Below are 26,585 nucleotides of genomic sequence, written 5' to 3' on the forward strand. Positions count from 1 at the left end.
CTGTTGTGAGCGGTCTAGTGGTTGTAATGACCCACATCTGAGCGGGACCTTTAAACATTAAAGGTCATTCAGGTGCAGGTGATGAGGGAGCAGCAGGAAGACGCATACGTTGAACCTACCACTGTTGCGGCAGCAGGACGCTGTGCAGAAGACATGGCAGAAGTGGGGACTCCTGAGCGATGCAGAGGACGCAGCAGCGGGAAGCCGTATTGATGAAAGCTACCCCGTGATAGAGAGAAGCTCTCTACACTTCGTGAACTGCTCCGGTAGCGGGTTTTCACCATAGAGTGCCCGAAGCTGCAAAGGCTCCCTGGAAGGTCAGCAGGAGTGGCGGCAGACCGACAGGACCTGTCAGACGCAGAGGGGGCCAACTCGAACGAAGCAGCAATACCGGCGAGTCAGAAGGAGATGCCAGGGCATACAAGTGTGTTGGCCTCAGACAGGTGAGCATGGGGGCGCTCCGAAGAAGACCTCTAGGTAATTCAAGTGTTTGTGAATACCGAACTATTGATTTAAGGCAAATTGGGTGCAACCCTCCTGCTGAAGGATTCCCAATAGGGGGATATTGTAACCTGCATTGCCAAAGCCAAGGAAAAGTAAAATGCAGACAAACTGGGTGTAACTCTCCTGGGAAAAGATGTTCAGGGGGAGAGAATTGTAACCCACACTGGCATCAACCAAAGGGTTGTGCAGATCGAAATCAAAGAATGCAGGAGCAAAGCCAGGCTTGTAAAAGGAGTCAAGGGGGAGAGAAGGCAAACAGATCGACAAGAGAATTTTATGAAAGCAGATGTGAGCCAAACGGTTTAGAAGTTAAGAGACTGAAACAAGAAGCATTTGTTGGTTAAAAACTCTCCATTCATGATGCAAGCGTGGAGAGTCTGGAACAAGCCTTACTACAGAAGATAAGCTGTAGCAGTAGGAGCTTTTATGCTGGCAGGCGAGTAAATCAGGAAAGTGACAATTGGTAGTCAGTCCTGGCAGATGGGTGTACCAGGAAGAAGACAATTCAAAACTGGGGTTGTAGTAAAAGGTTATGGTGGAAAAGAAGTGTAAATTGCAAAACCCTGCTTTGACGAACAGTTGCATAACTGAAAGTGTTTCTTTTGAATGAGCCATCCTGAATAAAACATTTTCTTATAAAGCAGAAGTATAATGTGCTAATAAGTGATTGGCCTGTGGAGAAAAAAAGCTTTGCTTTTGATTTATGTTTGGAGAAAAAAAGACTTTTGATTAACCAAGTCGGAGATTGTGGGAACATTAATAGCTGCTTTGAACTGTGAAGAAAATTTTCTGGAAGTGGGGAAGTTGTTTTACCAAGAAAAGGATATATTGAAGGGAAATTGAACTTTGTATCCTACGTTGAGTGGAACTTTATCATTGAAACAAACTTTCCTGAACTAGACATGTGATCCAGAGAATCCTGAATTGATCCAGGTGGAAGGGGATCCAACCCTAGTCACAAGGATTGATGGTTATAATTCTTGAGTTTTAACTTGTATGTTATTTCGTGCGGTTTAAAACTATCAGCCAACTCCCATATCATGTTGTTGTATGTATCAGTGTGAGGGCCAGATACCTTTTGGACATTAGGTCATTTTCCTTTAACCTTAGTTTGTTGTTAGGTAGGGATATCCTTGTTAGGGTAGGGAAAAATAGGCATTTGTCTCACCCATTTTTATTTAATAAAATGGTGACTTGTCAGAAAGGTATACCTGTGTGTCTGTCTTGCATTTCTGACCCCTCACACTCTCGTAGGCTAGAAGAAGGAGCTAAATGGCTCCCAGCTCCCATCAATTTCGAACCCTGCAAAACCCAGTTTGAAATCAGAATGGGGACCTACAGAGAACAATAATTAGTTCTGTGATTACAAAATGGCTTGCAGCATTATTGTCAGGGCTGGCTAGAGTAGTGACCTGAAAGAGTATGTACATAGAATTAACATTGTGGTAGCCCAAGTTAAGATGGAGAGAAAGAAACTTAATTTGATTGGTTTAAGGAACAATGCTATGTTTGGTTTGTCTGATTGGCTAAAAGGATAATGGGCTGGATTCTGGGGAGATGAGCAAGATTCTAAACTGCCTTTCAACCAAAGAAATTCAGTGACTGGTTGTACATTTGTTAAACTCCTTAAGTAAGGCCTTTCAGAGTTCAGAAGATTTACCAGAGAAGTAAGAGAATTGTTTGCTGAGCCAGAGTGAACAAGACCACCTCAGGTGGGATCGTTCTTTTTAAAGCTTAAAGATTTTCACAGAGAATTTCCACTTTTCTAATAAGAAGTTAAAGTGTTAAGAAGTTTAAAATTAACTGAGAGAAGTTTACAGTTTAAATACAGTAAGCAGACAAGTGTAAAGACTGTGCGCGCAAGTTTTAAGGTTATAAATTACATGGAAAGTGTTTCAAGACTGTTTGGCGCACGCGCAAGGCCTCGTGACTTCAGCAACGTCGTTATGGGAGCGTGCGGGTATGCAGAGCGATAGAGCGCGAGCCCATTTTTACAGAGCGCAAGTAGTTTTTAGCGCGTGTACAATTTTCACGTGAGTGACGTTGCGTACGACAGCTGGTGTTTGGTTGCGATAGAGCGCGAGTCCATTTTTACGTCGTGTGTGATTTCTTTAATCGCGTGCACGTTTTACACGCGTACGTGAATTATTTAAGGTGCGCGTGTGCTTTTAGCGCGTGTACGTGTTTTCTCTTTAATACGGTACGCGTGTGATTTTTTTGGCGCAAGGACAATTTTCACGCATTATGAATTCACATGTTCATCCAAATACGTTCGCACTTGTAAAAAGGAAAGATTCACACGCAGAAGCAGGAGCAGCAGCATTCAAGAAAGTTAACGAGTTTCATTTAAGTAACCTTCACGCAAAAGGAATTCAATACTTCATTAGAAAAGACTGCATTGTTTTTTAAAAGCATTTAAAACTCAAATCTCAGTGTTCTTAAGGAGCAAACAAGAATATCCAAGTCAGTGAACTGCTTGCAAGAGTCATTACTTAGGATTCTAAAGAGACTTGAATGGCTAGTGACAATATGCTCTAAAGTACTACAATTGTTCTATACTCCATGCAGATAATTAACCTCTAAGTCTTAAACAGAGGTTTAAGAGGTAAAGAAGTTAGAGTTGTTTCCAAAATAATTTAAGATAAGAAGTCTACACTAATGTATGTCAAGGTCCAAACTTGAATCTTCTTGCAGGAGTGATGCTGGCCCACCAGACCCCAGCCCCCTCCCCCCCCCCCCCCCCCCCCCCCCCCAAGTATGCCCGCTCAACAATCTCAAGAAGACTATAATTATCGAACTGGCAAACCCAAGGGGAAAGGGGAATGGAGAACAAAACAAAAGCAGATCTTCACTGGTTTTCAATGTTGATCACTCGACAACTGATTAATCTTCTGGAACTGGATTACTGGAAATACGGTTCCTCAGTGTCTGTGAAAATCTAAACACAAATGATACACTCTATCTCTGGATTACTGTAAATGATATTACTCTATTTCTAGTATGTTTAAATATATTTTATCAAATGAAATGCAAATACCTGTAGCCTATGCTCGATTGCTGATGGGCTTAATTATATATTATTATTTTAGTATTTATCTTCTTAACTATATTTCTTTTCTGCTGTGTTGCTTCTCATCTTCATAGTCTCATAGCTCGTAACAAGTTGTAAAGAATTAGCTTGACTGAAGAATAGTACAAATAATCATTTAAAGAAGTTTTTCTGTTTCTTGAATTAGTTCTAAACAGATTTGAAAAGTTCTTATTTGTATTCCTTTTATAGTCGATTCTCTGAAGATAGACTGAATATTTAGATTTAAATAGTTCACTTCACCTTTAAAATGATGATAATGATGCTATGATTGCCATCCATAAGTAGCGATACACGTACCTTCTATTCTGATGAAGATACGCGCATCGACAATGTAACAGTGCTCTTGGATTGAAACGCCGCCCATGAAACCGCGCACGTAAAGATGAACCGCACGCTCAGCAACGAGATGTGATGACTTCGTGGCCGTGCGAAGCAGAAGATGAACCGCGCACTCTGGACCGCGGTGAGATGACTCCTGGAACGCGCAAAGGTGTAGAAAAATAACCCGCGCTCACCAAAAACCAAGAAAAAACACGACGAAACCGAAAAATCGCCTTCAATTAACTTTCACGCAACGAAGCGCACAAAAATATGCATACATCACTATCAGGAAGTGATAAGCATAATATGGACGCACGCACGATTACGTTAGCGGGTCCTTTACTTTAAAGTTATCCGTTATGAGAAACACGCGCACACTAATAATATTATTATTGATGCGCAACAAGTTAGTAATGTTAAACACGAGGAAACATTAATTTAAACACTGGCTGAACCTGCTCACGTTAAGCATACATATATAAATTTAGATATAGTTAAAACTCTACTAAATAAGAAATGTAAATGCAGCCGCGAATACAATAAAAGAATGTTAACTTTTCTCAGAAAAAACGACACGAGCAAAAGAGCACTAAGAAGTTCATGTCCTCATATAATTTCAGTTTTCAAAATACTTAGCAGGATAACTTCTTGACTTGACAATTGTTGATAAATTTAAGTCACTTAGTAACAATTAAGGAGTTATTCCAACATTTGACTTAGCTTGCTTCATCTGTGATGATCTTGACTCTATAACAAGCTGATGATTTTCTTCTCTGTAGTTTGTTCTTAACTGGCTGTTACTATAGGTTCCTAATGATAAAAGTTTTCAGAGCTAAAGTAACTGCAACCTTCCTCTAAGGGGAACTGGAATGAAAGGCAGTTTAGAATCTTTGTGAATGTTCCCAACTACCTCACAGCACTTCTCCTCCAATCACTGTTGTGGAACAGACCCTCCATCTTGGCTTGGGAAGCTAGGCACTTCCTGAATAATTTTACATTAAAGGAAACTTATGTAAATAATAAGATGTTAACTTCAGAACCAACACCAAACACACTCAACCATTACTCCTACATTTATATGTGATGATGAGATCTCCTAAAAGAAAGTTTTCTAGTGTAATGTCTCCTTGAAAATGTGGAAATGTGCCATGGAATCCTGACAGTGTATAAGTAACTAAGTGTATTTGTTTACTACAGATACCAGAGCCTACCAGACGGTTGCAGGGCTGCAGTGTCTCCGATGTTATTTTATCCAAATTCCCCTTTCCTGGGGTTCTCAGCTCAGCTTTACTTTAGGGTTGAGAGGTGAACTCCTAGTGAGGGTATGTGGGGCCAGCATCAGCTCCTGTGGAATTCGTTCAAGCCGGACCCTGACAATTATAAAATAATGCAAAAGAGCTGCAATCAACCAGTTAGTTACACAAGGTGCCCAACAAGCTATCTGCTTGGGAAAAATTACATCACAGTACCTTGGGGCCGCTTGACTGTTAGGGGAGTTTTCCTAAGGTCCTACCGCTAGTAAGACTTTAGTAAGCTATCCCAGTTGTTTTTAGATCTCAAACTCTTAGTATCAGTCTGTACTAGCTCAGGACCTTGGTAGAGTGGCACAGCAGTCAGGCTTATCTTAAGAGGAAGATGTGAGCTGTAGGTAAGTACACTGAATTTTAGCTAGACAGGCACAAAAAAGAAGCACTTCTAGTTATATAAAAAGTATATATTTATTATATTTACACCAGAATCACTTTAAATACTTCAGACGTTCATATTAGAACACTTAGAAATACTTGATAATGCACTTCAAAGAGCACTTTCACTTTTCTGTTTGTTTGCGGTTAAATTTGTAGCAACGTTAGAAACGGAAAACACAACGTTATCGTATGAACGGTTATTGCACACTGATGTGGTTTTCAATGGTATATAAAGTAATACATTTATTCTGAAAACAGATATAATAAAGTCACTTAAAGTGAGGAAAATGGTTAGTTACTGTAACATAAGCTTAGTTCAAGGTTCTAGAGACTGTTTCTTCGCCTATTAAGTGCTTTAAGTCCAGAAATGCAACCCTAGCTAAAGACAGTTCGGAGAGGGCTTGAAGTCTTGACAAGCAGTGAATTACAAAGAGTTCCTGTGGATTTCTTCCAGTTTCTAGTGTTATCGAAGCAGCAAGTTAGCTAACAAGGGAGACCTTAAAACGGACTCGAGAAGGCGACAAGCCGCAGCTTGGGTCTAAGGTAAGAGGGGGTTGCCCTGGACATCTCTATGTGCACTCCAATGCTCTGGAGCAACTTCTTGGAATCAGGTAAGCAATACCTTTTTCCCCACAGTACCTTAGGTTAGAAGAAAGTTGTCGTGCTGGATGCGCCATGATGTTGCAGCTCTGGACCAGACCTCCGGATTCCTTGGTCTGATGATTGAAGGCAGGACAATGAACGGAATCTCTCAGCAGCAGTCTCAGAGGAGGACCTGTACCATGACTTTCAGCAACTTCTTGGTTCACTATAAGGTTTGGTGCCTTTTCTGCAGCATCAACAAAGGACATGGATCGCCCGGTCAATCTTCCTCGCTTCCTGCAGTCCCACACTCGGATGAGGGGATCTGAGCAAGTTGGATCAGATCTCTGGAGTGTCCTTACGGGTTCAGCCATGATTTGGATGGATTTAGCCTTTCCACGACAATGCACTCGAAATGGGTAGCAGGTCCCCTGGTATTGGGGTTCCGCTGCCGTGGCAACTCCTAGGACCTCAGGAAATGGCTTGTTTCAAAGTTTGTCTTGGAGCTGGTTGTTCCCACCAGCCAAAGCGAAGGAGTACTCTTCGGAGATCCTCTGCTGCACAGAAAACGGGGTCAAGACAGCAGTGGTCGCTTCACAGTGTTGCAAAGGGTTTGCAGGCGTCTCTGGTCGTCTTCTTCTTCTTTGGTTACTTCAGTATCCACGGGTCGACTTGCTTTTCACTCCAGAAGCCTCACCTTTTATACAGTTCCAGCACACACACTGCAATCTCTCTCAAAATTTTACGGAAAGGGGAGTGTGGCTGTCCAATCAGGACAGCCAAAATCCCTGTGGGAGCTGGACATTTTCAGGCACTCGGGCAGATAAAGGACAGGGGGGTGAAAAACTGCTGCACCACTTCCTGACTGCCCAGACACTCTGCAGCCTAGGTAGGGATATCCAAAGGTTCCTGCCAAAGGCAAAACACACACGGGCCTCCCCCTCCCAGAATGGTAGAAGAAGGGCTAACTAAGAACAACCACGCTAGTAATGGTGAAAAGTTGGTACTTGGGTGCCATTATTGTGCACGACCGAGGCCATGGACATAGCCTGCTGGATAATAAATACACAACTGTTGGTAGAACACATCCAGTGCCACCAGCCATATCTAGGCGAGTGTCTATGTGACTAAAAAAAAGTCACAGGAGCAGAGAGAAGGGGGATACTAGTATCCCTTTGGAATTCCACTGAAGGTGTTGTGTGCCAATCTCTTAAGACTATAGAGTTTTGGGAGATCCTTAAGAACTGTAGTTACATGAGGATACAGAAAAATAATCTTAAAGGGGGACCCTAAGGGTCCCCAGCAGCACTGCCCATAAGGAGCTCACAGATGTTTTTAAAAGGTATGGAGCAGACAGACTCCATAGTACAGGTAGAGTACAAAGAATAGAGCTCCAAAAGACAGAGCCCACAAGAATGAATGAGTGGAAAAAGGCTCCACTCATTCAGGATTGAAAGAAAAAGGTCCAGAAGTCCAGCATAAAGTGCTGGGGGGTCTCACTAGGAGAGGGGATGCAGCATAATAATGGAAGGAGAGTGCTTTCTTGTGTTTTTCTTTCCTTTTAACCTACAATGTATCTCGACGCTGGCTACCGGCCACACAACTAAGCTACGTATATGCATTGTTCTCATATGTATTATGGCACTGACTGACCCTCGTTGGGTAGTCTAGGCAATCATGATACGGGGCCATATGGAAAGTAACCTCTCATTTGATGAAAGTTATGCATTATAATGATTGTTAAAACCGCAACAAGCTTCTTTAATAATGTATGCACTGAAGGAGGGGGGTTTGTTGGGGGAGAAATGTCTTAATAGTCACTGATATTTCAATGTCAGCAAATTGGCTGTATACATACTGTATTTGCTTTGGCTATTGCGATCTATTCTTGCTTCAATAAAAGTAATTGAAAAAATGAACCTGGCTGTTTATGACAAAAGTGAGTCTGGAGAGTTATTTACTCTACTATGTCCTGGACACTGAGCCCAACAGGAGCCCCTTTACTCTCACCTACACTGGTAGGAGGCTCATGGCAACACATGGCACGGTTAGAAGAGGTCAAACACTGCCTATGTCGGCAGAGAAATAAAAATAACCGTAATTTGGTTCTTGTCATTTATCGCTGACTTTGCCTGGTTTTTACAGGATTGCGGGTTCAAATTGTGGAGTAATTTCATCGGCTCAGGCCTCAGACAGAGGAGCTATTACGATCATACGAGTGTGGCCCTCACCAGCTACCGCTCAGGTTACACTGATCATATAGGCTCAATGTTTATGAAAAGCGGCAGCTCTGGTTGTTATGCCAACACACATCTGAAGTCTTCTTTCTTATTCTACAAGCAACAGCACTGGCCCTTTTACTCATGTGTACGGATTTCACAACAGTGCAATTCCTTACCATCTCTCTGATCTTCTTCATTTTCACAGGGTTTTTTAGAACCTCCTTCTTTTTCTCTTCTTCTCTTTTCCTGTTAAGAAAGGAAACACAAAGATGACAACACTCCAGGAGAGCAATACAGTTTTCCATTCCCTAATCTAAATGGGAAAATATGGGATTGGCCACCACTCACCTACGCCAGTACGAGTGACTTGAACAGGCAATATGAAAACAATAACAGTTTGCTTGCTAGTTTAAGTGCATCTGCACAGAACCAAGGTACCCTAACAACCGCAGGAGTGACACTTAGAGGACATCAGCCCCATCAGGAGGGGACCAGAACTGGTGCATCAATGAGAAGGAACTGGTTCCACAGAGTTGCACTAATTTGGGAAATGTTGCATGGAAATGATATTAATAATAAACAGAAAGACTGTGCTAGCAGCCAGCCTATGGACATTATGCCCAGGTGACATTCAGCCCTGTATCAAACAGTAATAATGAAGAATCAACCTATCAGACCTTTATCATCCGAGGTGCAGGTCTCTATGCACACATACAAGATAAAGATCATAAAACCCTAGTCCGTCGGTCACCTACCTCATGACATTTAGCAAGAGCAACACTAGCACAAACTCAATAGACACAAATTATGACCTTGGGGCGGGGGGGAAAGGCATATTCTATGATAAGGAAACAGAGGGAAGTGGCATGAGCTAGAAGGCACGACACTCAGACCGGTAAAGGCAGAGCTGAGCATGGGCACCTACCACGGTTACCTGATCATGAAGAGCGGATCCTCTCGGATTTTGCTTGCCATGTCCAGGGCAGAGTTGGCTCCAACAGGGGCAAAGATGGAGCCCGGGAGGAGGCCAGTCTCAGAGGAAGGCCCTGCTTCCTTGTCGTCAATCTTGTCCAGGACATATTTATCGACTGGGCGACCAAGCAAGTACTCTTCTCTGTTCACCATTCCTCCAGGACCATGGTACATCCAGTCCAGCTTCTCGTCTTTTTTTCTGGATAAAAAAAGTTTATACGGTGTAAATAAAATGTAAGGTGGTAGCACTGCCATCTGTTTTGGCGACCTCACAGCACAGGGTTCTGCAAACACAATGCTGGGGTGGTGGTGCAGCAAGTGGTGTAAAGGACAAGGCAGGTACGAAACATGCAGTGTTAGTGAATGCCTTTTGGAATCCTGAGTGCCAGCATGGCTCTGTATGGATCATGGCAGTGACATTTCTGTGTTTTATCTAGAAATGGGCAAATATTCCCCATAAATAAAGAGTAAATATAGTCTTAACAAAAAGAGGAAGTAGACATAGCCGCATATCCATCTGCTTTCATCCATGCAGCTCCATAGATATGTTTGGATCAGTAACACATTTGGTACTTCAGAAGAAACTCTACTGTTATCACTGCCTGATCTGAAGAGGTAAACATTCCTATTTTATCGCACATGCATAACGTGGTGCAAGGAAATATGTATTACAAAAATTTGTTTTACAGTCAAAACATATGTAGTGGGATTTCAAAATTACCACCGGCAGGAGAGCAATGTAATAGCAGCTCTCCTGTCCCCCAGACTCTCGTTTAATCCTGAAATAAACTCAAATACCCTCCTCGTGCATGGATTAAGGAGGGTGGTAGAGGCAAACTATAGGAGAAACTGTGCAGGACTCGAGATCGGGGCCAAATTATTGCAGAGGAGTGAGCCACCGGCTCCACAAGCGAGCAACGGCAAGGGAAATCCAGCGGGAGCTCCCGGAAGAGCGAAACAGGTTGGGTTGCCGAGGAGAGGAGGAGCGGACCAGAGTGACTCTGTGGTGCCGGTGGGTGAAGCGAGCCATTGAGCGCAGGTACCTGGCGTCTGCTATCCAGGCAAGCAGAGGAGTATTGGCGAGGGACAGCCATCAGGTGTCTCCAGGAGAACATGACTAGATGCAAACCCTTTGGAGCGGGTGTTGGTGCTCCGCGTAAGACAGCAAGCACCCGGAAGAGGGACGCAAGGTCGCTCACATGGAATAAGGTGGTTCCAATGGAGACCTGAGGAAGCGGAGGAGCCACGGAGCCGGCAGAGAGGGGATTGCTTGCGGAGAAGGCAGAAGGAATAGGAGAGCGCCACGTGTGAACCGAGAGGGAGACGAGGCAAGGCACTCCCACAAGGTGACAGGGAGTAGGCCTGCCATGAAGCATGAATAAACCAGAAGCCCAGCGTATGGTGGAGGGAAGCGGCCAGGGCAGAGCGAGACGGTGAGGCTCCATGGCACTCTGCTAAGGGGAAAGGGAGTAGGCCATACTAGAAACCTAAGCCAATGTGGAGGGGGCAGGTGAAGAAAGTCTGCCTAGAAGGCCCAGAGGATCCCTAAAATACTAAGAGCTGGCGGGCAAATACTAGTACAAAGAAGAGAGGGGTTCGTTGGCACCCTTGTCCCTCACTATCCATAAGGAATCTGTGGAGATATCACTAAAGCGCTCCTCGCTCCCTCTCCCATAATAAGGAAAAGAGACCGGCTGGCGGTCTAGCATCTCTGGCACATGGAACAGGGGAACGTGGAGCAGGTTTGAAGTATTCACCGCGGAGCACACCACTGGCGAAAAGCAGGGCAAAACATCAACATTATTGGGGGGAACCCTTCAAAGAAGCAGCAGCCTAACCCAGCCACTGATATCCTTAAACAATATTTACAGGGATAAAATCGCAGGCACTGTCCAAGCACAACTGGACAAGATGCACGAGGACCTGGCTTCAACTTTGCAGGAGATAAAGGGTGATGTCAACCAACTAGAGGAAAGAGTGGATACTAATGAGACAGCGCTGCAGGAACTCGCAGAAGATGCGCGTAAAACACATGAGCTAGGAGAATATCTAGCTCAGGCAATACACAATCTGGAGCTACAGACGGAGGACCTCGAAAACCAGTCCGGGAGATCAAATATAAGAGTAAAGGGCCTGTATGAAGAAGTACAAGACAAAGACCTTAGGAGGCAATCTTGCAAATATTTACTGACTTGGCAGATCTGAAAGGCGGAGCTGAACCGAGACTGGACCGGGTTCATAGAGTTGGCCCGTTGAGGAAAGAACAGGGGACAAGGCCGATAGATGTTTTGGTGGCCATACAGGACTACTCCCATAAAGAAGGAATACTGGGGGCAGCTAGGAAAGGGAAACAGTTGTCCTAAAATGGATCAGACATGCAACTCTTCCAGGATTTGCCCCAGATAACACTGATCATCAGGAAAAACATGGGTCAGGTTGTGAGGTTCCTTCGCGATAAAGACAGCCGATATCGTTCCCTTTCAGCATAGTATCTGAGTCGGACGGCAGGCACCATAAGATCTCATCCTGCAGTGAAGGAGCAAACATACGGCATAGAAGAAGAAACAGGTACCAGAGCCCCAAATAACATGCGGGATAGAAAGAAAGATTGGGAGAGGACAGCAGTGAAGCAGAAGAAACACAATCCCGGCTTTAGTGATCGCTCTTGACGCTGAGAAAGCGTTCGACAGTGGAGTGGCAGTTTCTATTCAGGACCATGGGGAAAATGGGTTTCGGATTCAAATTAATGTCAAAGATAAAAGCAAACTATTCAAATCCAAACCTGCGATTGTTGATTAATGGACAGTTATAGGGTGCTGTATAGGTACTAAACAGTGGTGCCCTCTGTCTCAATTACTTTATGTGATCCTCCTAGAAGCATTAATGGCCACAACAGGGGAGTAGACAGACATAGTAGGAGTTCCATTTGGGGGGCGCATACATAAAGTAGCCGCATTCGCAGAGGATTGTTATTAATACTTAGGGAACCGGAAAGATCGATAATGGCATTGGACAGGGAACTGAGTAAATTTGGGTCGGTAGCAGGACAGAAAATAAATATTAAGAAATCAGAGATACTGAACCTTGCTGTTCCAGTGGAGAAGGAACAGGAACTCAAGAGTCCTTCAGGTATTCCTGGGCCGCCAAGGCCATAAGATACTTAGGGGTTAATATCACGAAAGACATTGATTTGCTATACACAGCGAATTATCCCCCCTAGAAGGAGACATGGGAAAAAACTACCAGAATGGGGCCCACTGTCTATATCATGGATCACTAGGATTAACGTTTTGAAAATGGTCATTTTACCGAAACCACTAGACTTCCAATAAGGATGCCCAAGTCCTTTTTCCGAGTCATTCAGAGGCACACTGGGAAATTCATATGGAACAGTAAGAAACCTAGAGTTGCACCAACAGTAAAGATGCCAAGAAATAGGGGTGGGATGGGAGCGCAAGATGTCAGGCCATATTATTTGGCGGAACAGACGAGGGTGCTTAGGGACTGGGTAAAAGAAGATGGGCAGAAGGTCTGGAGACAAATGGACGAAGCCATAGAGGGGGGTCAGCTGGAGAGGGTGCTGTGAAACCCACCAGGGACAGACCAGGTACATGTACCACAGCAAGATTGGAACCCTAGTGGGAGATTTATGGGATGAAGTGGTAAACAGAGCAGGATTCACAACATTCCCATCACCATTCACCCCAATATTTCATAACCCGCAAATCTCCCCGGCAGCGAGTCGGTCTGCATTTAGTGAGTGGGAAAAGGGTTGATGTCTTAAGCTATGGGATATGTTCGAGGGGGTGGGGGGGAGATAAAGTCCTCCAATCAGGGCAAACTAGATTTCTCAGTGGGGGCGAGGGGGCAGAGATTTCACTATGCACAAGGGATTGGATGCTACACCTTACAATTAGGGAAGCAGCAACTAGACCCCTAGTACCCTTTGAAGAACTGCTTTTATCAGACTCCGGGGACCAACATATGGTGGGCACAATTTACAAACACAACAAGCAGAACGAGGCGGATGGCCACAGACACTATATGTAGCAATGGGAAGTTTCAGTCGGTGCGCAGATTGACGAGGAGTGGGCTCAGCTATGGGTAAACATCCCTAAACTCACAAGGGCAATCCAACTGCAAGAGATATGGGTAAAGTTAATATGCCAGTGGCATCTCACCCCGGTGTGACTCCAGTGTTTTCCAAGGGTATCCCAGAAATGTTGGGAGGGAATGTGGGGCGCTAGGGTCGTGGGAGCACATTTGGTGGGATGGCCCGCGCACAATGCAGTTTTGGAAAAATATAGAAGAGGTAATTGAGGAAATGTTGGGGTTGAAAGGAAGGAGAAATAGAGGCTTGGCTATCTTGGAAGCAGGAGGATCACTGGGGGATTTGGCATTGAAAGCACGGGGAAAGGTGTATGTGATATTGATGAACGCTGAGGCATTGGTCATTGCACAAAATTGGAGAAAAAAAGAAAACAAAAAAAAAGACCTGCCGACGGAACACGAATGGGTGGGAAAGGTCTGGCACTTCGCTGCACTGGAGTGGGTGTCTTACTCTCTTCAGGGAGACTTTCTCGCGGATTGGGACCTGGTGCTAAAATTATTATGGAAGGATTCCAGGGGCGCGTGATGCACAAGGAAGATTAAACTCCTGGGATTGAGTTAACACAATGGTTCAACCAGTGTTAAGGGAAGAGGTGGAGGGACAGAGACATGCACAGGAGGAAGATGAAGGAAGACTATGTGGACTGTGGACAATTTATCAATGAAGGAATAGAGAACTTCATTGGAGGGGGGATTGGGAAGGAGGGGATCCAGGGAAAGGGGAGTTGAGGAAAAGGTTATTTGAAAAGGTTATTTGTTTGAAAACTGCCAATACAAATTTACGTGAAAAAAGTATATGTACTGGATTATTAATTACTCCAATTGGTACTCACTATTTTACTCGTGCGTGCAACATTGCTCTCTAGATTGATGTATAGGCACTTCCTTCATTAGTTGCCATGGTGAAGTGTGCATCTCATACAAACAATACAGATTCAATAGCTTATGGAAATGAAGCAGCAAACAGAGCAGCTAAAGAAGCAGAATACCTGGAAGTATCAGAAGTCATGTGGGCCCCTGACCTAGCATTATAGCCAATGCAGTTGCCAGCTCCATACAATGCAGTACCCCCAACACAGATTATTGAACTGTAGGGACAAGCACCCACAACAAGAGAAGGATTTCTGGATCAAAATAGGGTGTTCCGTAGCCCCACAGATTTAATTTGGAGACAAAATATCACAGGAAAAGCAGGAATGCCCCAGGAATTGATCACAGTTGCCCTCAAACAATTTCACTACCCTACACATGCATATAAGCAGTACGTTGCAGCAGACATACAAGAGGAATGGTTTGCCCCCAATCTCCAAGACCACACAGATCATTTTAGCAAAAAGGTGTACCACATGCCATCTGTATAGTACAGGCCACACCCTCAACATTTTGAAGGGAACCTTGCCCCACCCCTCAGGGCCCTTTTGGAAGCTCCATATCGATTATTTTGACGTGGTTAACAGGTGCAGTAACTATTGTTATTTAACTGTTGTAGTGTGCCCATTCTCTCGATGGCTTGAAGCAGGACCCTGTGGCCACCCTGATGCCAAATCAGGCAGCAACATTTTTAGTGTGCAAGGTATTTTCTTGCTGGGGAATATGAGATGTCCTGAAATCTGACAGGGAACACACTTTTATAATGAACTCTTCAAGGAAATTACCTCCCAGTTAGGTATAAAGCACAAATTGTGCTCCGTCTATCACCCACAAGCCAACAGAATTGTGTAGCACCTAAACAGTCTATTAAAATAACACTTAGCTAAGATGGGTCAGTCTTTGCATAAGAACTGGCTACACTGCCTTCCCATTGCTTTGTTTAGCCTCACGAATCATCCAGGAAAAGACCACCACTTAACATGTCATAAGACTGTGATGGGTAGGAGGCTGCACACACCACGGACACCCAAACGCACAGCCTCTGACGCTCACAAAACAGCTGAAGTATTAGGGGGAAGAGTTTCAGGGATATCTTAGGGACCTAACCAAATAAAAGTTATAACTCAACAGCTTTGACTCCATCCACAAGAACCGGCTGCATCAGACATCAACGACCCAGCATCTCTGCAGCAACCACAGCTCTTCCCAGGCGATCATGTTTTTGTGTGAACATTCGTGTTACGCTCACCTGGTCTCTGCTGGGATGTTGGGGTATGGTTTCAGCCCTTCCTGGAAGTGGATCTCCCTTATCAGGCTTCTTTCCCTGCACATATGCTGTGGGCTGCGACAATTGATGACACTGCTCCTGCATGAATATGAGAGATTGTGAGAATGCTGCTCTGTGACTGTTGTCTCTCTCGAACCCTTCTTCCCAAAGTGTGAGCAGCATGCGCCGACCCAAATAGGCCCAACTGTTGATTAATGATGATGAGCTCTCTGTCCTGCTTCTCACTGCAGGGGCGCTTCTTGATGGACCGAGTTCCATCACTGGCCCGTTGTATGTGGCAGCCCAGACCAGCTGTGGCTTAGCCACTCCTGATGGTAAGTGTCTTGTGGCTTTAAAATATTGTGATATTAGTTCCTGATTATTGTCCGTGTCTTTTAATGATGTCTCTCTTCTGCTTTATTCCAACAGGTGAAATTGCGGCCCTGCAATAGTTGTGGTGCATGACGTGAGGCCAAAATGGAAGAGAAAGGAGCCCACGATGCTCTGACAGCAGGTGAGTGTTGGTTTAAGATTGAGCGCGAAGATTTGTCAAAAGCGCAACCTTAAACGTAATGTCTTTGTAATTTCTAACCTTGTCTTTATCTTTTTCTCTTGCAGGTGCCGTCTTCGGATGAACTGCACGCTGTGCCGTGATGTCAGGGTTGAAGTGCTGCTTTCTGGAGGTCTGGAGATGGATGATGAATGCCAGAGTCAGCGGTGATGTGTGCCGACGAGAACGGGTCCCAAGGTAAGTGCTGAGGCTGGAATCAAAGGTAAGATGCGCTCAGGTGGCAGTGAGCGTTACGCTGACATCAGTGCAGAATAACACGAAGCTCTTGCATGAAGGTTGGGCGGACTTATAGTCTAGTTCTGGCCACGCCCATTAGCCTTGGGTTACCGGCCCCACCCGGCCACTCCTAAAGGATGCTGCACATGCAATCCAGCTTTCCCCAGCAGCCACGCCCAAATAAATAAACGTGGAAGTTCCTGCAGGTGAAATAAAGTACTTTTTCACCAAATAAAGTGTGTCAGCTTACATTTGTTCATGAGCCTGGTGCCAAAGGCGCCAGGACTGAGTCCAGCTGGGCCTTCAATGCTTTATTGTCCCAAAGGGACAATTAAAAATTACCCCTTACCCTCGTCCCCCGATGGTGCGGGGGTCTGTGTTTTCGGGCCAGTGACCATGACAATTCATAAGAAAGTGGAACGAAAGAAGATTCCAAGGACCCTACGAGTTCGTCTACACCACACCCACCACAATGAATGTTAAAGAACATAAAACTTCGATCCATCTAACGGACGTTCAAAAGGACACTGGCACCAGCCCCCTCCCCAGGAGCGGGGCATAAAAGAGGGGGGAGGAACCCTAAAGAAGAGCGTTTTCAATATGTTACTGACATTTCTGAAATCTATCGCATGCTTGATTATAATTTTAGCGGAGAAGAGCGTAGAGGCCTGACCAGGGAGGGGTGTATTTTGGGGATGAGAAAGCTTCGTGGCAGAGAGTTGATGAACACGGGCATTCCTCCATTACAACGCGAATATAGTTTACAGTCTTAAAGCAATGGCATAGTGGGTAGTTATTTTAGTGGAGATAGGCGATAATACCTGCCCGGGGAGGGTGGTGGTTATTTTGTATTTAGTTTATTTGTAAAGCGCACCAAGCCCTGAGGCATCTTGCCGCATTTTTTAATGTTACATACATACCTTTCGGGCCAAAGTTAACGCTTCTTTACAGCCTCCAGGAACAGCGGATAATTATGTTGTGTATTGGTTGTCTCCCTTTGTCTTCCTCTTTTTAGGACAATAATGATATGGTTGGTGGTTGGAAATGGGGGATATAACGATATTAAAGTAGCATCTTGTTTAGCAAATGATAGTGTATCCGTGCCCCTGGAGAAAAAGGGACACTGTAGATCAGGAGGTTCTTTCAGACAGTATTTCGGATGTGAATCACCCCGACAGACAGTTTATGGTACAATCACATGCGAGAGGTCGGAAGACCTCGGAAGTCAAACGACTGTTCTTTAATACCCCATGAAACTGGTACACCAAGACTGTTTATTCTCAAAGAAATGCCCCCTCTTAAAGCACAATGTTTAGTGCACCTGGCCCTATGCAGGGTGCGTGGGTTGTTTCAGAGGCATACGGTTCAAGAAACTGTGCTAGAAGCAAACAACAGTGAATGTTCTGAGAATAAAGAGCAGGAGCACTTGTGGTGTGGAATAAAACCCAAATTACATCTGGAAGGTTTCATTTTTCACAACAATAAGTGAGTCGAGGGACTGATGGGGTGCAGAGCAGGAGGACTGGTGGGGTTTACAGAGGAACTAGTGGCACATATCAATGACACCCGTTATGCTGTGTGGGGACGATAGATAAAACAACTGACCTGGATAAAGCAAGTTGAACATACCAAAAAAGTACAGATACTTACACAATTCTCCTTGTGTTTCAGGGGCAATGGCAGCATGCCTGTTGGTACAAATGGACGTTGCAATAGAACACTTGACACTCCAGATCTCAATGGAGAAACTGCAGCACTCATGGGCATTTTTGGGACATTCAGGAAGTTTACATACGTCCCGCTCCTGCCATTTTGGAAGGGGGGGGGTCTGTTCCCTCACAACTTTTCCCTCCCCTCACAACTTTTCATTCCTCTGTTCTCATTGTGCCAGATGCCTATCCCACCGTAATCAATGTGCCCCCTCCAGTCACACCTGTGCCCCCTACCTATCAGCGGGCCAACTGATCAATGGGCCTCCGCCACCATAAACGTTCCAACTATTTTTCTCAAGATTCGACAGAAAAGCTTAAGGCCATTCCCAAACAATATTGGTTGTTCAGCGAGACAGAGAAATGTTTTACCTCCCTGCTCGCTAAAAGAATACAGGCAGCAGCAAACTCAAAATGGTTACAGATTACGTGCTGGGAGTGCATATAGATCGCAAATGACACTGAGCATGGCCTCAACGCGATCAGAGAAGAGTTAGGGCCATCAGATTAATGACACTGCAGTACCTCTACATACCCTATGTACTCACAGCCATGGAGGGCGGTGTGTGCGCCAAGATAGCAAGTTCTTGTTGCACATACAGCGGTCGATTCCGATAATGGATCCCCAACACATACCATTGGAGCCCGACACAATTTACGTGCTGTAATGGAAAAGGAAGGTGGGGTGGTGGAGCATGATTGGCTAACTGCCATGCTTTCCTTTCTGGATTAGCATAGCCGTAAAACTGCTAGCTCTCATTGCTGACCCGTTTGTCATATTTTGCTCCCGTCAGATGGTAATAAGCTGCTGCACGAAGACGCTGTACACAGGAATTACTATGATGTCCCTAACCCTTAAAACAGGGGAGGCCATTCCCCTCTTGTAACATGTGCACAGACAGACAAATTGAAAGGTTAGATTGAAAACACGATGGTCAGAATAACACATCCGATTGGTCCCCTGGGAGCACTTCCTATTACCCACCCCATCCAGAGAACCTTACAGAGTATTGGGTAGATCCTGTAGGGGATGGGAGAAGCTGTTTCCGAACATGTACCCCAGAAGGATATGCCATGAGCGGAGAAAATATAAGCAATGCGTTCAAAGTGTAGGTACCAAGGATGATTTTGACAGAGAGAGGGAAGCAAGATTAGTTAGTTAATGAATTAACGTTGGGATGCAAGTGCAGCATCCCAATCTTGAAAGGAGGTTAAGACTGCGTAAATTCTATTAGCAAGGAAAGCTTGTCATTAAGTGGCCGCATTTTTGCTGTTTGGTTTAGCAATTCTGCTGTTTGGTTCAGCATTTCTGCCCATGTGCTATTTGTAGTTAGCTTTAACACACTTTAGAGAGCATCACACAGTAAAAGGAGGAGCAGCAACAATATTGCTCATTACATTTGCAGTTTAGGTCCAGGATATTTAAAGGGCTATGTAGCTAGCATCAGTGAATTAAGTTGTACTTGGTTTGTATTTAGTTGAACTCCAAATATTTTGCTTTGGTAGTTGGTGAAATGGTGGCTGAAGTGCCACGTAGTACAAAAAGTAGGATAGATGTTGATTTTTTAGTAACATAGTGGCTGTCGGTCACATTAGCCAGAGTTCTGCCATTTTGAATTATGCCCAGTTAGAGATTGCACCGTTTGTTAGAGCTTTAGGCCACACCTTGGAGCTTCTGTTCAGTTAATTAGATTTTATCCCCCTCCCCCCCGTGAGTGCCCCGACAGCCAAGGTCCTTAGAGCAATGGGGAGGCGCAGATAGTAGTTAATGTTGCAAGGCCAAGCAGTCCACTGGAACTGTGAGTGGAATGCATTATATCACCTTTCTTCTAGCCTGATTAAATTAGAGCAGCAGCTGTGAAGGTCACATCTTACTGAGAACGAGGCCTGGTGTCTAGACTTTGCCACGGGTTTGAACTAGGTTGTGGGTTTACTGCCCCCCATTCAGAAGTATCAGGCCAATTAGAACTCCAGGTGTCAAGCTAAATAGAGCACATACATCCGAGAAATTAATCCCCAAGAGCAGTGTCTCAGCGGCGTTTTTTATAAAGCCACCTGGTTGCCAAGAGATAGGAAAGGATGTGTACCAGGAATGCAACATGTTTCAAGACGGGAGTCTCAATAGCTGTTGCCAAAAAGTACAGCTGCAAGGTCGAACAGACGTTCAGGGTTGCCAAATTGTCTGGCCTCATGACAAAGTAGTATTGTGTCTACTTTATTGCCACGCGGTATTGACCTCATTGTTCCCACTCGCTCATGATTGGGACTTTTCAAGGGGCATGTACATCACAAATTATCTGAAGTTGTTTTGAGCAATAAGGAAAGTCCACTGCTGCAACAATTTACCTGAGTGTAATGGACCAATCAGAACAAAGTACTTTTTGCTGACTGCACAATTAGGTCATTCGCAGGGGGCTGTACTCATGTCCTAACGGATACTTATTTGACTAATGGGGTAGTAAAATAAAGGTGATGTTTATATTTTTGTATAGGGGATAGCCAATGGGAAATGTGGGATTCATCTGTATTAGATAGCTGTTGCAAATGTAGTTTTTGTGGATCTTGTCTTTAAAAGCTGCAACTAATGTGGGCGTGTCGAGTGAGTTTACAGTTCTATAGAGCTCACTGACCCTCCCGGCTGTATTTGCATGGAATAAAACTTTTTTCTTGCATAGCGTGTACTCCTTATTGACCCCTTGGATCACTGATCGGTTTTTGGGCCTACCTTACACTCCTTCATTGTATATGGATCAAATGTTTGTTAACAAATGAAAATTTGTGAGCAGGAGGTATTACATGTTTTCTGAACAGAATGCAAAAGCATGGATGTTGATGGAATACGAATATATAGAAGAAATAGCCAGTAAGGGAGCTAAGCTCTGCACAAATCAGGATTAGAACGTACTTGACAGCACCAACATTCTCAGCATAGCGCTGCATCTCTTCCCTTGCACGCTCCTCCCGCAGCTCACGCTGCAACTCCTCGATCTTCTTACGTTCAGCCTCATGTTTCTGCTCTGCCTTCCACACCTTTTCCACATTGCGAAGGGTCTGTGGATGCCAACTCTTCTTGAGGTTCTAAAGCAGAGACAATAAGAGACATCAAGCAAAGAGTTAAGCCATCCCCCTTTCAACTAGTTTAGGCAAAAGACGCCCCCCTTTTTAATGAAATCCCCCACATCTATCTAGAAACAAGCGTAAGAACATCTCAGTAAATACAGAATTCAGAAACACTACCTTGTGACATGTAGAGCCTCACAGGAGTGTGACTAATGGCTCTCAGACCCACACTGGAGGGTGCTCCGGCACGTCTCCATCCCAGAGATAGTACATTAAGAAGGGTTGGCCTTACAATCTATACACCTAAGATCAGCTTTTTAACACAGAGAAGGTCTATCTTCCAATGACAATCAAACTGCTTATGCGCCGGCTCTAACCCACAATACGAACCCCTTCCTCAAACCCAGCATCCAATCACACTGCTCAAGCAACTCAAGGGAGACCCTGCATTAAACTTAGCACAGAAGACCACATCAAAACACATAAAGGACACCTCTGTGTTAGGTTCCACGAGATCCACATCCTCAAACCCACTCTGTGAACCACCCCCTCCAAAAACAGACACCGAGAACCAATGTACTCTTCCAACCCACCAAGGAAACCACACTCCCCTTCCAAACCACCAAGGAAACCACACTATCCCTCCAACAAGACCAAATTCCCACTCAGAGCAGCCAACGAGGCCACACACCGACACAAAGCACCCAACACAAACCACACCTTGCATCAAACCAACCATGGGATCCGCCCTAAACCTCAAATACACTATGCTCCAGTCTTCAAATCAACCATAGGCGAGCCTCAGCCCTTACAACTTCATCACACGAGACTCCATCCTACTCAAACCCTCTACATAGTTGCCAACGTGATCCACTCCAATCGGAAACTGATTATCCAGGCCCATTCTTCTATCTGCGACTCATTGAGTATTCTAATGGTAAAATCAGAACTATAAGTACCAGAATGCAAAGAAAAAACTAGGAAAGGAAAAGCACTTAATGATTGGAATGGATCACTGCTGGAGCCCTCGTCTTCAAAAGCAGAAAACGCCCCCTCCCTCCTTTCGAGCCAACACCACTTGCCACAACTAGATCCCCCCCTGCCGCCAACTACATAATACTCTTACCTCCAACCGACCACTACAGCCAAATCCAACCCACCAGTTGAAACTCCCTCCCGTTCCGAGCACAGAGTTTCCCCAGCTATGCTCTGGCTCACAGCTGTCCCTTGGTCATTCAACAAGGGCCCAAAAGATTCCACATTGGGACCCATTATCAGAATATAAAATAATCGCTCATAGAAGGGTCAGTTCACACAAATGCTGTCTCCCCAAGTGGCCATGCCGATTAAGCAATCAGATCTACGAGTTCATACTCACCAAATCCCCCCCACCCATCGCTTCGGTTTCGGCAGTGTCTAGTTCCCGTCAGAGAAACGGACCATAGCAACACATCGCCTACTCCTCCTCACGTGACTTTGGCACGTTCCGACGTGCCTGGGAAGTCACTAGTCACGTTGCCACTTCTGACGTTGCTCGAGCGGGAACGCCGGCGAGTCGCGAGACAGCTTCGTGATCAGCACAGGCTTCGAATTTGGTTTGCAGGAAGTATTAAAACTATCGCATGCTTGATTATAATTTTAGCGGAGAAGAGCGTAGAGGCCTGACCAGGGAGGGGTGTATTTTGGGGATGAGAAAGCTTCGTGGCAGAGAGTTGATGAACACGGGCATTCCTCCATTACAACGCGAATATAGTTTACAGTCTTAAAGCAATGGCATAGTGGGTAGTTATTTTAGTGGAGATAGGCGATAATACCTGCCCGGGGAGGGTGGTGGTTATTTTGTATTTAGTTTATTTGTAAAGCGCACCAAGCCCTGAGGCATCTTGCCGCATTTTTTAATGTTACATACATACCTTTCTTGCAGATTGCATAAGGTATTCACTATGCATAGATACATATTTACATAATGGTTACATGTTTAACAAGCTGGAAACAGAGGGGACAACAGTGTTATGGTGTGCACCATTGCTGGCCTAGAGTCGGCCCACTATTGCTCTTGCAGTATGAGCCAGTTTTTTACTTTGCTTCTGAAAGAGTGGTAGGAGGGTTCTGTTCTTAGTGAATTAGGTAGTGTGTTCCACAGATTTGAAGAAAGTATAGGGAAGCTGCTACCTCCCGCCTTCTGAAGCTTGAACCTCGGGATCTTGAGGCAGTGTGCTTGGGCAGCTCTAGCGGGCGATCAGACTTGTTGCTTAAGAATAGCTTGGTCCGGTAACTAGGTTCAAGGTTTGCAAGACACTTATGTGTGAGTGACAGGGATTTAAAGGCAATCCTTTTGTTGACCGATAGCCAGTTTAGGCTCTGTCAAAGTTCATAGATATGTTGGGCTCTGGGGATATTCATTGCTGCCCAGATGGCATTGTTTTGTAGGACTTGCATCTTTTTTGTATTCATAGCTCCCAACCTTTTGTGTCACCGAGGCGGGTGAAAACACCCGATTTTCTGAATGGGCGTATACAGGGCTTGGCGGGCTAGTCAGCTGCTTGCAAGTTTTCTTTTTGGCGGGTGAGAGCCCATAGAGGTGAATGGGCGTTTATAGGGCTTGGCGGGTGAGTCAGCTGCTTGCAAGGCGGATGACACCTGCCAAAAGCGGGAGATTTGAGAGATATGTTGTATTCCGTTGACTAAACCCTAGATATGGTGCCTTGCAATAGTCTAGTTTTGATAAGACTAGTGCTCTGACTATAGCAGTGCAATTGTTAGTGGTTAAGAATGTCCTGCTTGCAGTGATTAATTTGCATGTGTAGGCCGTTGAGAAGTTTATTGCGTTGATTTGTCTAGCTAAGGTTAGGGTGGAGTCAATATGGATGCCAAGGGTTTTCACGTCCTTTAAGACCCTAATAGTGCCATCTATAATGAAGAAATCAAACTTGGCATCTAGCCTGTTGAGTTTGAATTGTGATCCTAAAAGGAGTAGCTCTGTCTTATTGCTGTTAAGACAGAGCCTGTGTTTCGCCACCCAGGCCTGTATGACAAGGTAGATGTCAATGAGTGCTTTGGAGTCTACTTTACGGTATCCAGTGATGGGGATGAGTATTTGGGTGTCATGGAGAGTGTGGTAAGGCCTACCCAGGGAGCAGGGTTTTTCTGTGTATTTTGGGGATAATTGTTATTTTAGTGGTGAGGGGTGATAAGATCTACCTGGGTGGCAGGGATTTTCAGTGCATTTTTGAGATGGTTGTTATTTTAGTGGAGATGGATGAGATAAGGCCGGGGAGTGGGGGGGAATTTGGGGAAATTTGTTCTGTGCACACGTTCCCCAGGGATATTCAGTATACCATTTAAGAGTAAGGCGGATAGTTATTTTTGGGATTATTTTCACCTGCAGGATGGTGATTTGGTTCATTTATCCTGTGCCCATTTGGGTAGTGAAACATGGCAGACAGGTTGTGCTCCAAAGAAGCAGTTTATGTGCTGTATTTGCCCCTTTGTAATGTGTAGCTGAGGGGGCTATTATTTTTTTGCAGTGACACATTTAGGTATTTGTGCTGTGCAGAGAGTTTGGGCAAGTGTGCAATTTGTTGTTTTGCACAGTGAGGTGTATTTGACCTGAGGGACCGGTGTACTTTAGTAGGGGATTTGCTCGATGCAGAGAGTGGAATTAGATTTCCCTGCCCTGAGCGGGTATTTGGAGATTTGTCCTGTACAGCAAAAGGGTTGGATGTTCTTTGTCCTGTGCAGAGACATATTTCTGCATAGATTTGTTCTGCTCCTGTGCAGAATGGCAGATTTCTTATAGTTTTATGGAGAGAGCCGAATTGGAGTAAACATTGTTACATTTTGTTTTTGGGACCTGTGTAGAGCAGTTTCCACAGGATTAGGAACAAGTTGAAATGTGACAGTGTAGCATCTGTATGGGGATTTGTAAAGGGGTCAAATGGTTTTTATAGGATGTGAAGTTAAGATTGTATAAGCAGGAGCTAAAAGCAGCTCCTGGTTATGCAGCATTAACCAATGACCAGGATCTCTACCACACAGTTGGGGAGAGTTTTCATTTTTAGTGTTTAATTCCTCCCTCCTTTGAGACCCCCAGCTCTTTTGCTGGACTTTGGGCCTTTATGATTTTTACCTAGAATGAGTGAGCCCTTTTTCTCACTCACCCGTGTGTTTTGGTCTGATTTGGTTTCTATGTTTCTTTTGGTTTTGGAGTCTGACAAACTCCATAGGCATAATCTTTTTACATTGTGACACACGGCACCTTCAGTGCAGTGGCACAGAAAAGTCTTTCTGATTTTCGAAAGGTTTAAATACCTTCTCTTGGATAAACTACTGTTTCCAAGAGCTGTGAAGTGAAACTTACTTTACTTACATTTGTAACTTTCTAGACCCAGCACACACTATCTTACAATAGGGTGCTGGAAGGGTTACTTAGTTATCCCCTTTGTCTAGTTTCTCATCTAACATCATGTTCCCCTTTCTACAATTAATGGCTGGTGGCAGTGGTTTACTTTTTACTACCATTGTGTGTTTTTACCGTGGGTTGCCATTGCACCTACAGTAAAGCACCCACGGGTGCCCATTTGGTCAAAATGGCCCTGATTCTTTTTTTTTCCATTTCTTGTTGTAAAGGTCCTTCTTGAGATTTACTCTGCGCGCCACTAGGTCTGGTCCCTTTTTTCGTTTTGTCTTTGGCGGGGTTCACTGGTGAAGCCCGCCTCTGGCACCAGCATGTCTGGCAGGGCAGGACGCGAGGGAGCTTACCAAAACTCCCTGTGCTTAGTCTCCTTGGTTCCATGAATGCACCCAAAGGTGATTGGCTGGCTGGCTGGCTTTGGAGTACAGCCACCCTGCTGTGTGAGTGACAGCTAGGCTGCGGATGAATGGGAGAAACTTGTACAAAAAGGCAATGTCTTTTGCTTGGAAGGAATCCGAAGAAGAACTTGGAAGAGACGCCTGCTGCAACTCCTGGACTGTTGGTTTGCCCGGCGAAGCCCTGCTGCAGGGCTGAAGCTCCGAATTCGCCTCGACTAGGGAAGCCCTGCAAAGGACAAGTTCTTTCCTTGGGTTGGTGGGACCAATCGACCCCAAGACAAACTCATCTGGACATCCTCTCGGAGCTGGCTGTACTTCCATTGCTGCTGCAGGAACCGATTGGCAGGGAGAGGAACACCAGAATCAAGCGCATCATCGCCGGACCCGAGCTCCAGAAAGATCCTCCGGACTCCCTAGAAGCAGGGCTGACCAACCTCAACAGAGTTACGGACCCCAGAAGCAAGGAAAGTCCAAACTGTGTCCAAGAACCGCAGTGGTGATTTTCGTGAGAAGCTGAAACCGCAAAGTGCTGCTGATCTGAACTTTGTCCATTGCTGCCGCCGACCTTTGAATCGTAGTGCAGGAGTCCT

At 45.0% G+C, this 26,585-nt stretch overlaps 1 protein-coding gene across 1 annotated transcript in view; it reads right to left on the minus strand.

Annotated features, from left to right (window-relative positions):
• Nucleotides 1-22,671, minus strand: part of CWC25 (CWC25 spliceosome associated protein homolog) — a 309,854-nt gene extending 287,183 nt beyond the window's left edge. Inside the window, exons 1-4 of the mRNA XM_069634697.1 lie at nt 22,562-22,671; nt 21,029-21,201; nt 9,343-9,579; nt 8,585-8,654 (exon numbers count right to left, since the gene is read on the minus strand). Of these exons, the coding sequence (XP_069490798.1) occupies nt 8,585-8,654; nt 9,343-9,579; nt 21,029-21,201; nt 22,562-22,579 (498 nt within the window). The 5' untranslated portion in view covers nt 22,580-22,671. The remainder of the gene's footprint in view (nt 1-8,584; nt 8,655-9,342; nt 9,580-21,028; nt 21,202-22,561) is intronic.
• Between the last annotated feature and the right edge of the window lie 3,914 nt (nt 22,672-26,585).

The sequence above is a fragment of the Ambystoma mexicanum genome, chromosome 13 (genome assembly GCF_040938575.1).
Source record: "Ambystoma mexicanum isolate Mex_15411 chromosome 13, UKY_AmexF1_1, whole genome shotgun sequence".
Lineage (NCBI taxonomy): Eukaryota > Metazoa > Chordata > Amphibia > Caudata > Ambystomatidae > Ambystoma > Ambystoma mexicanum.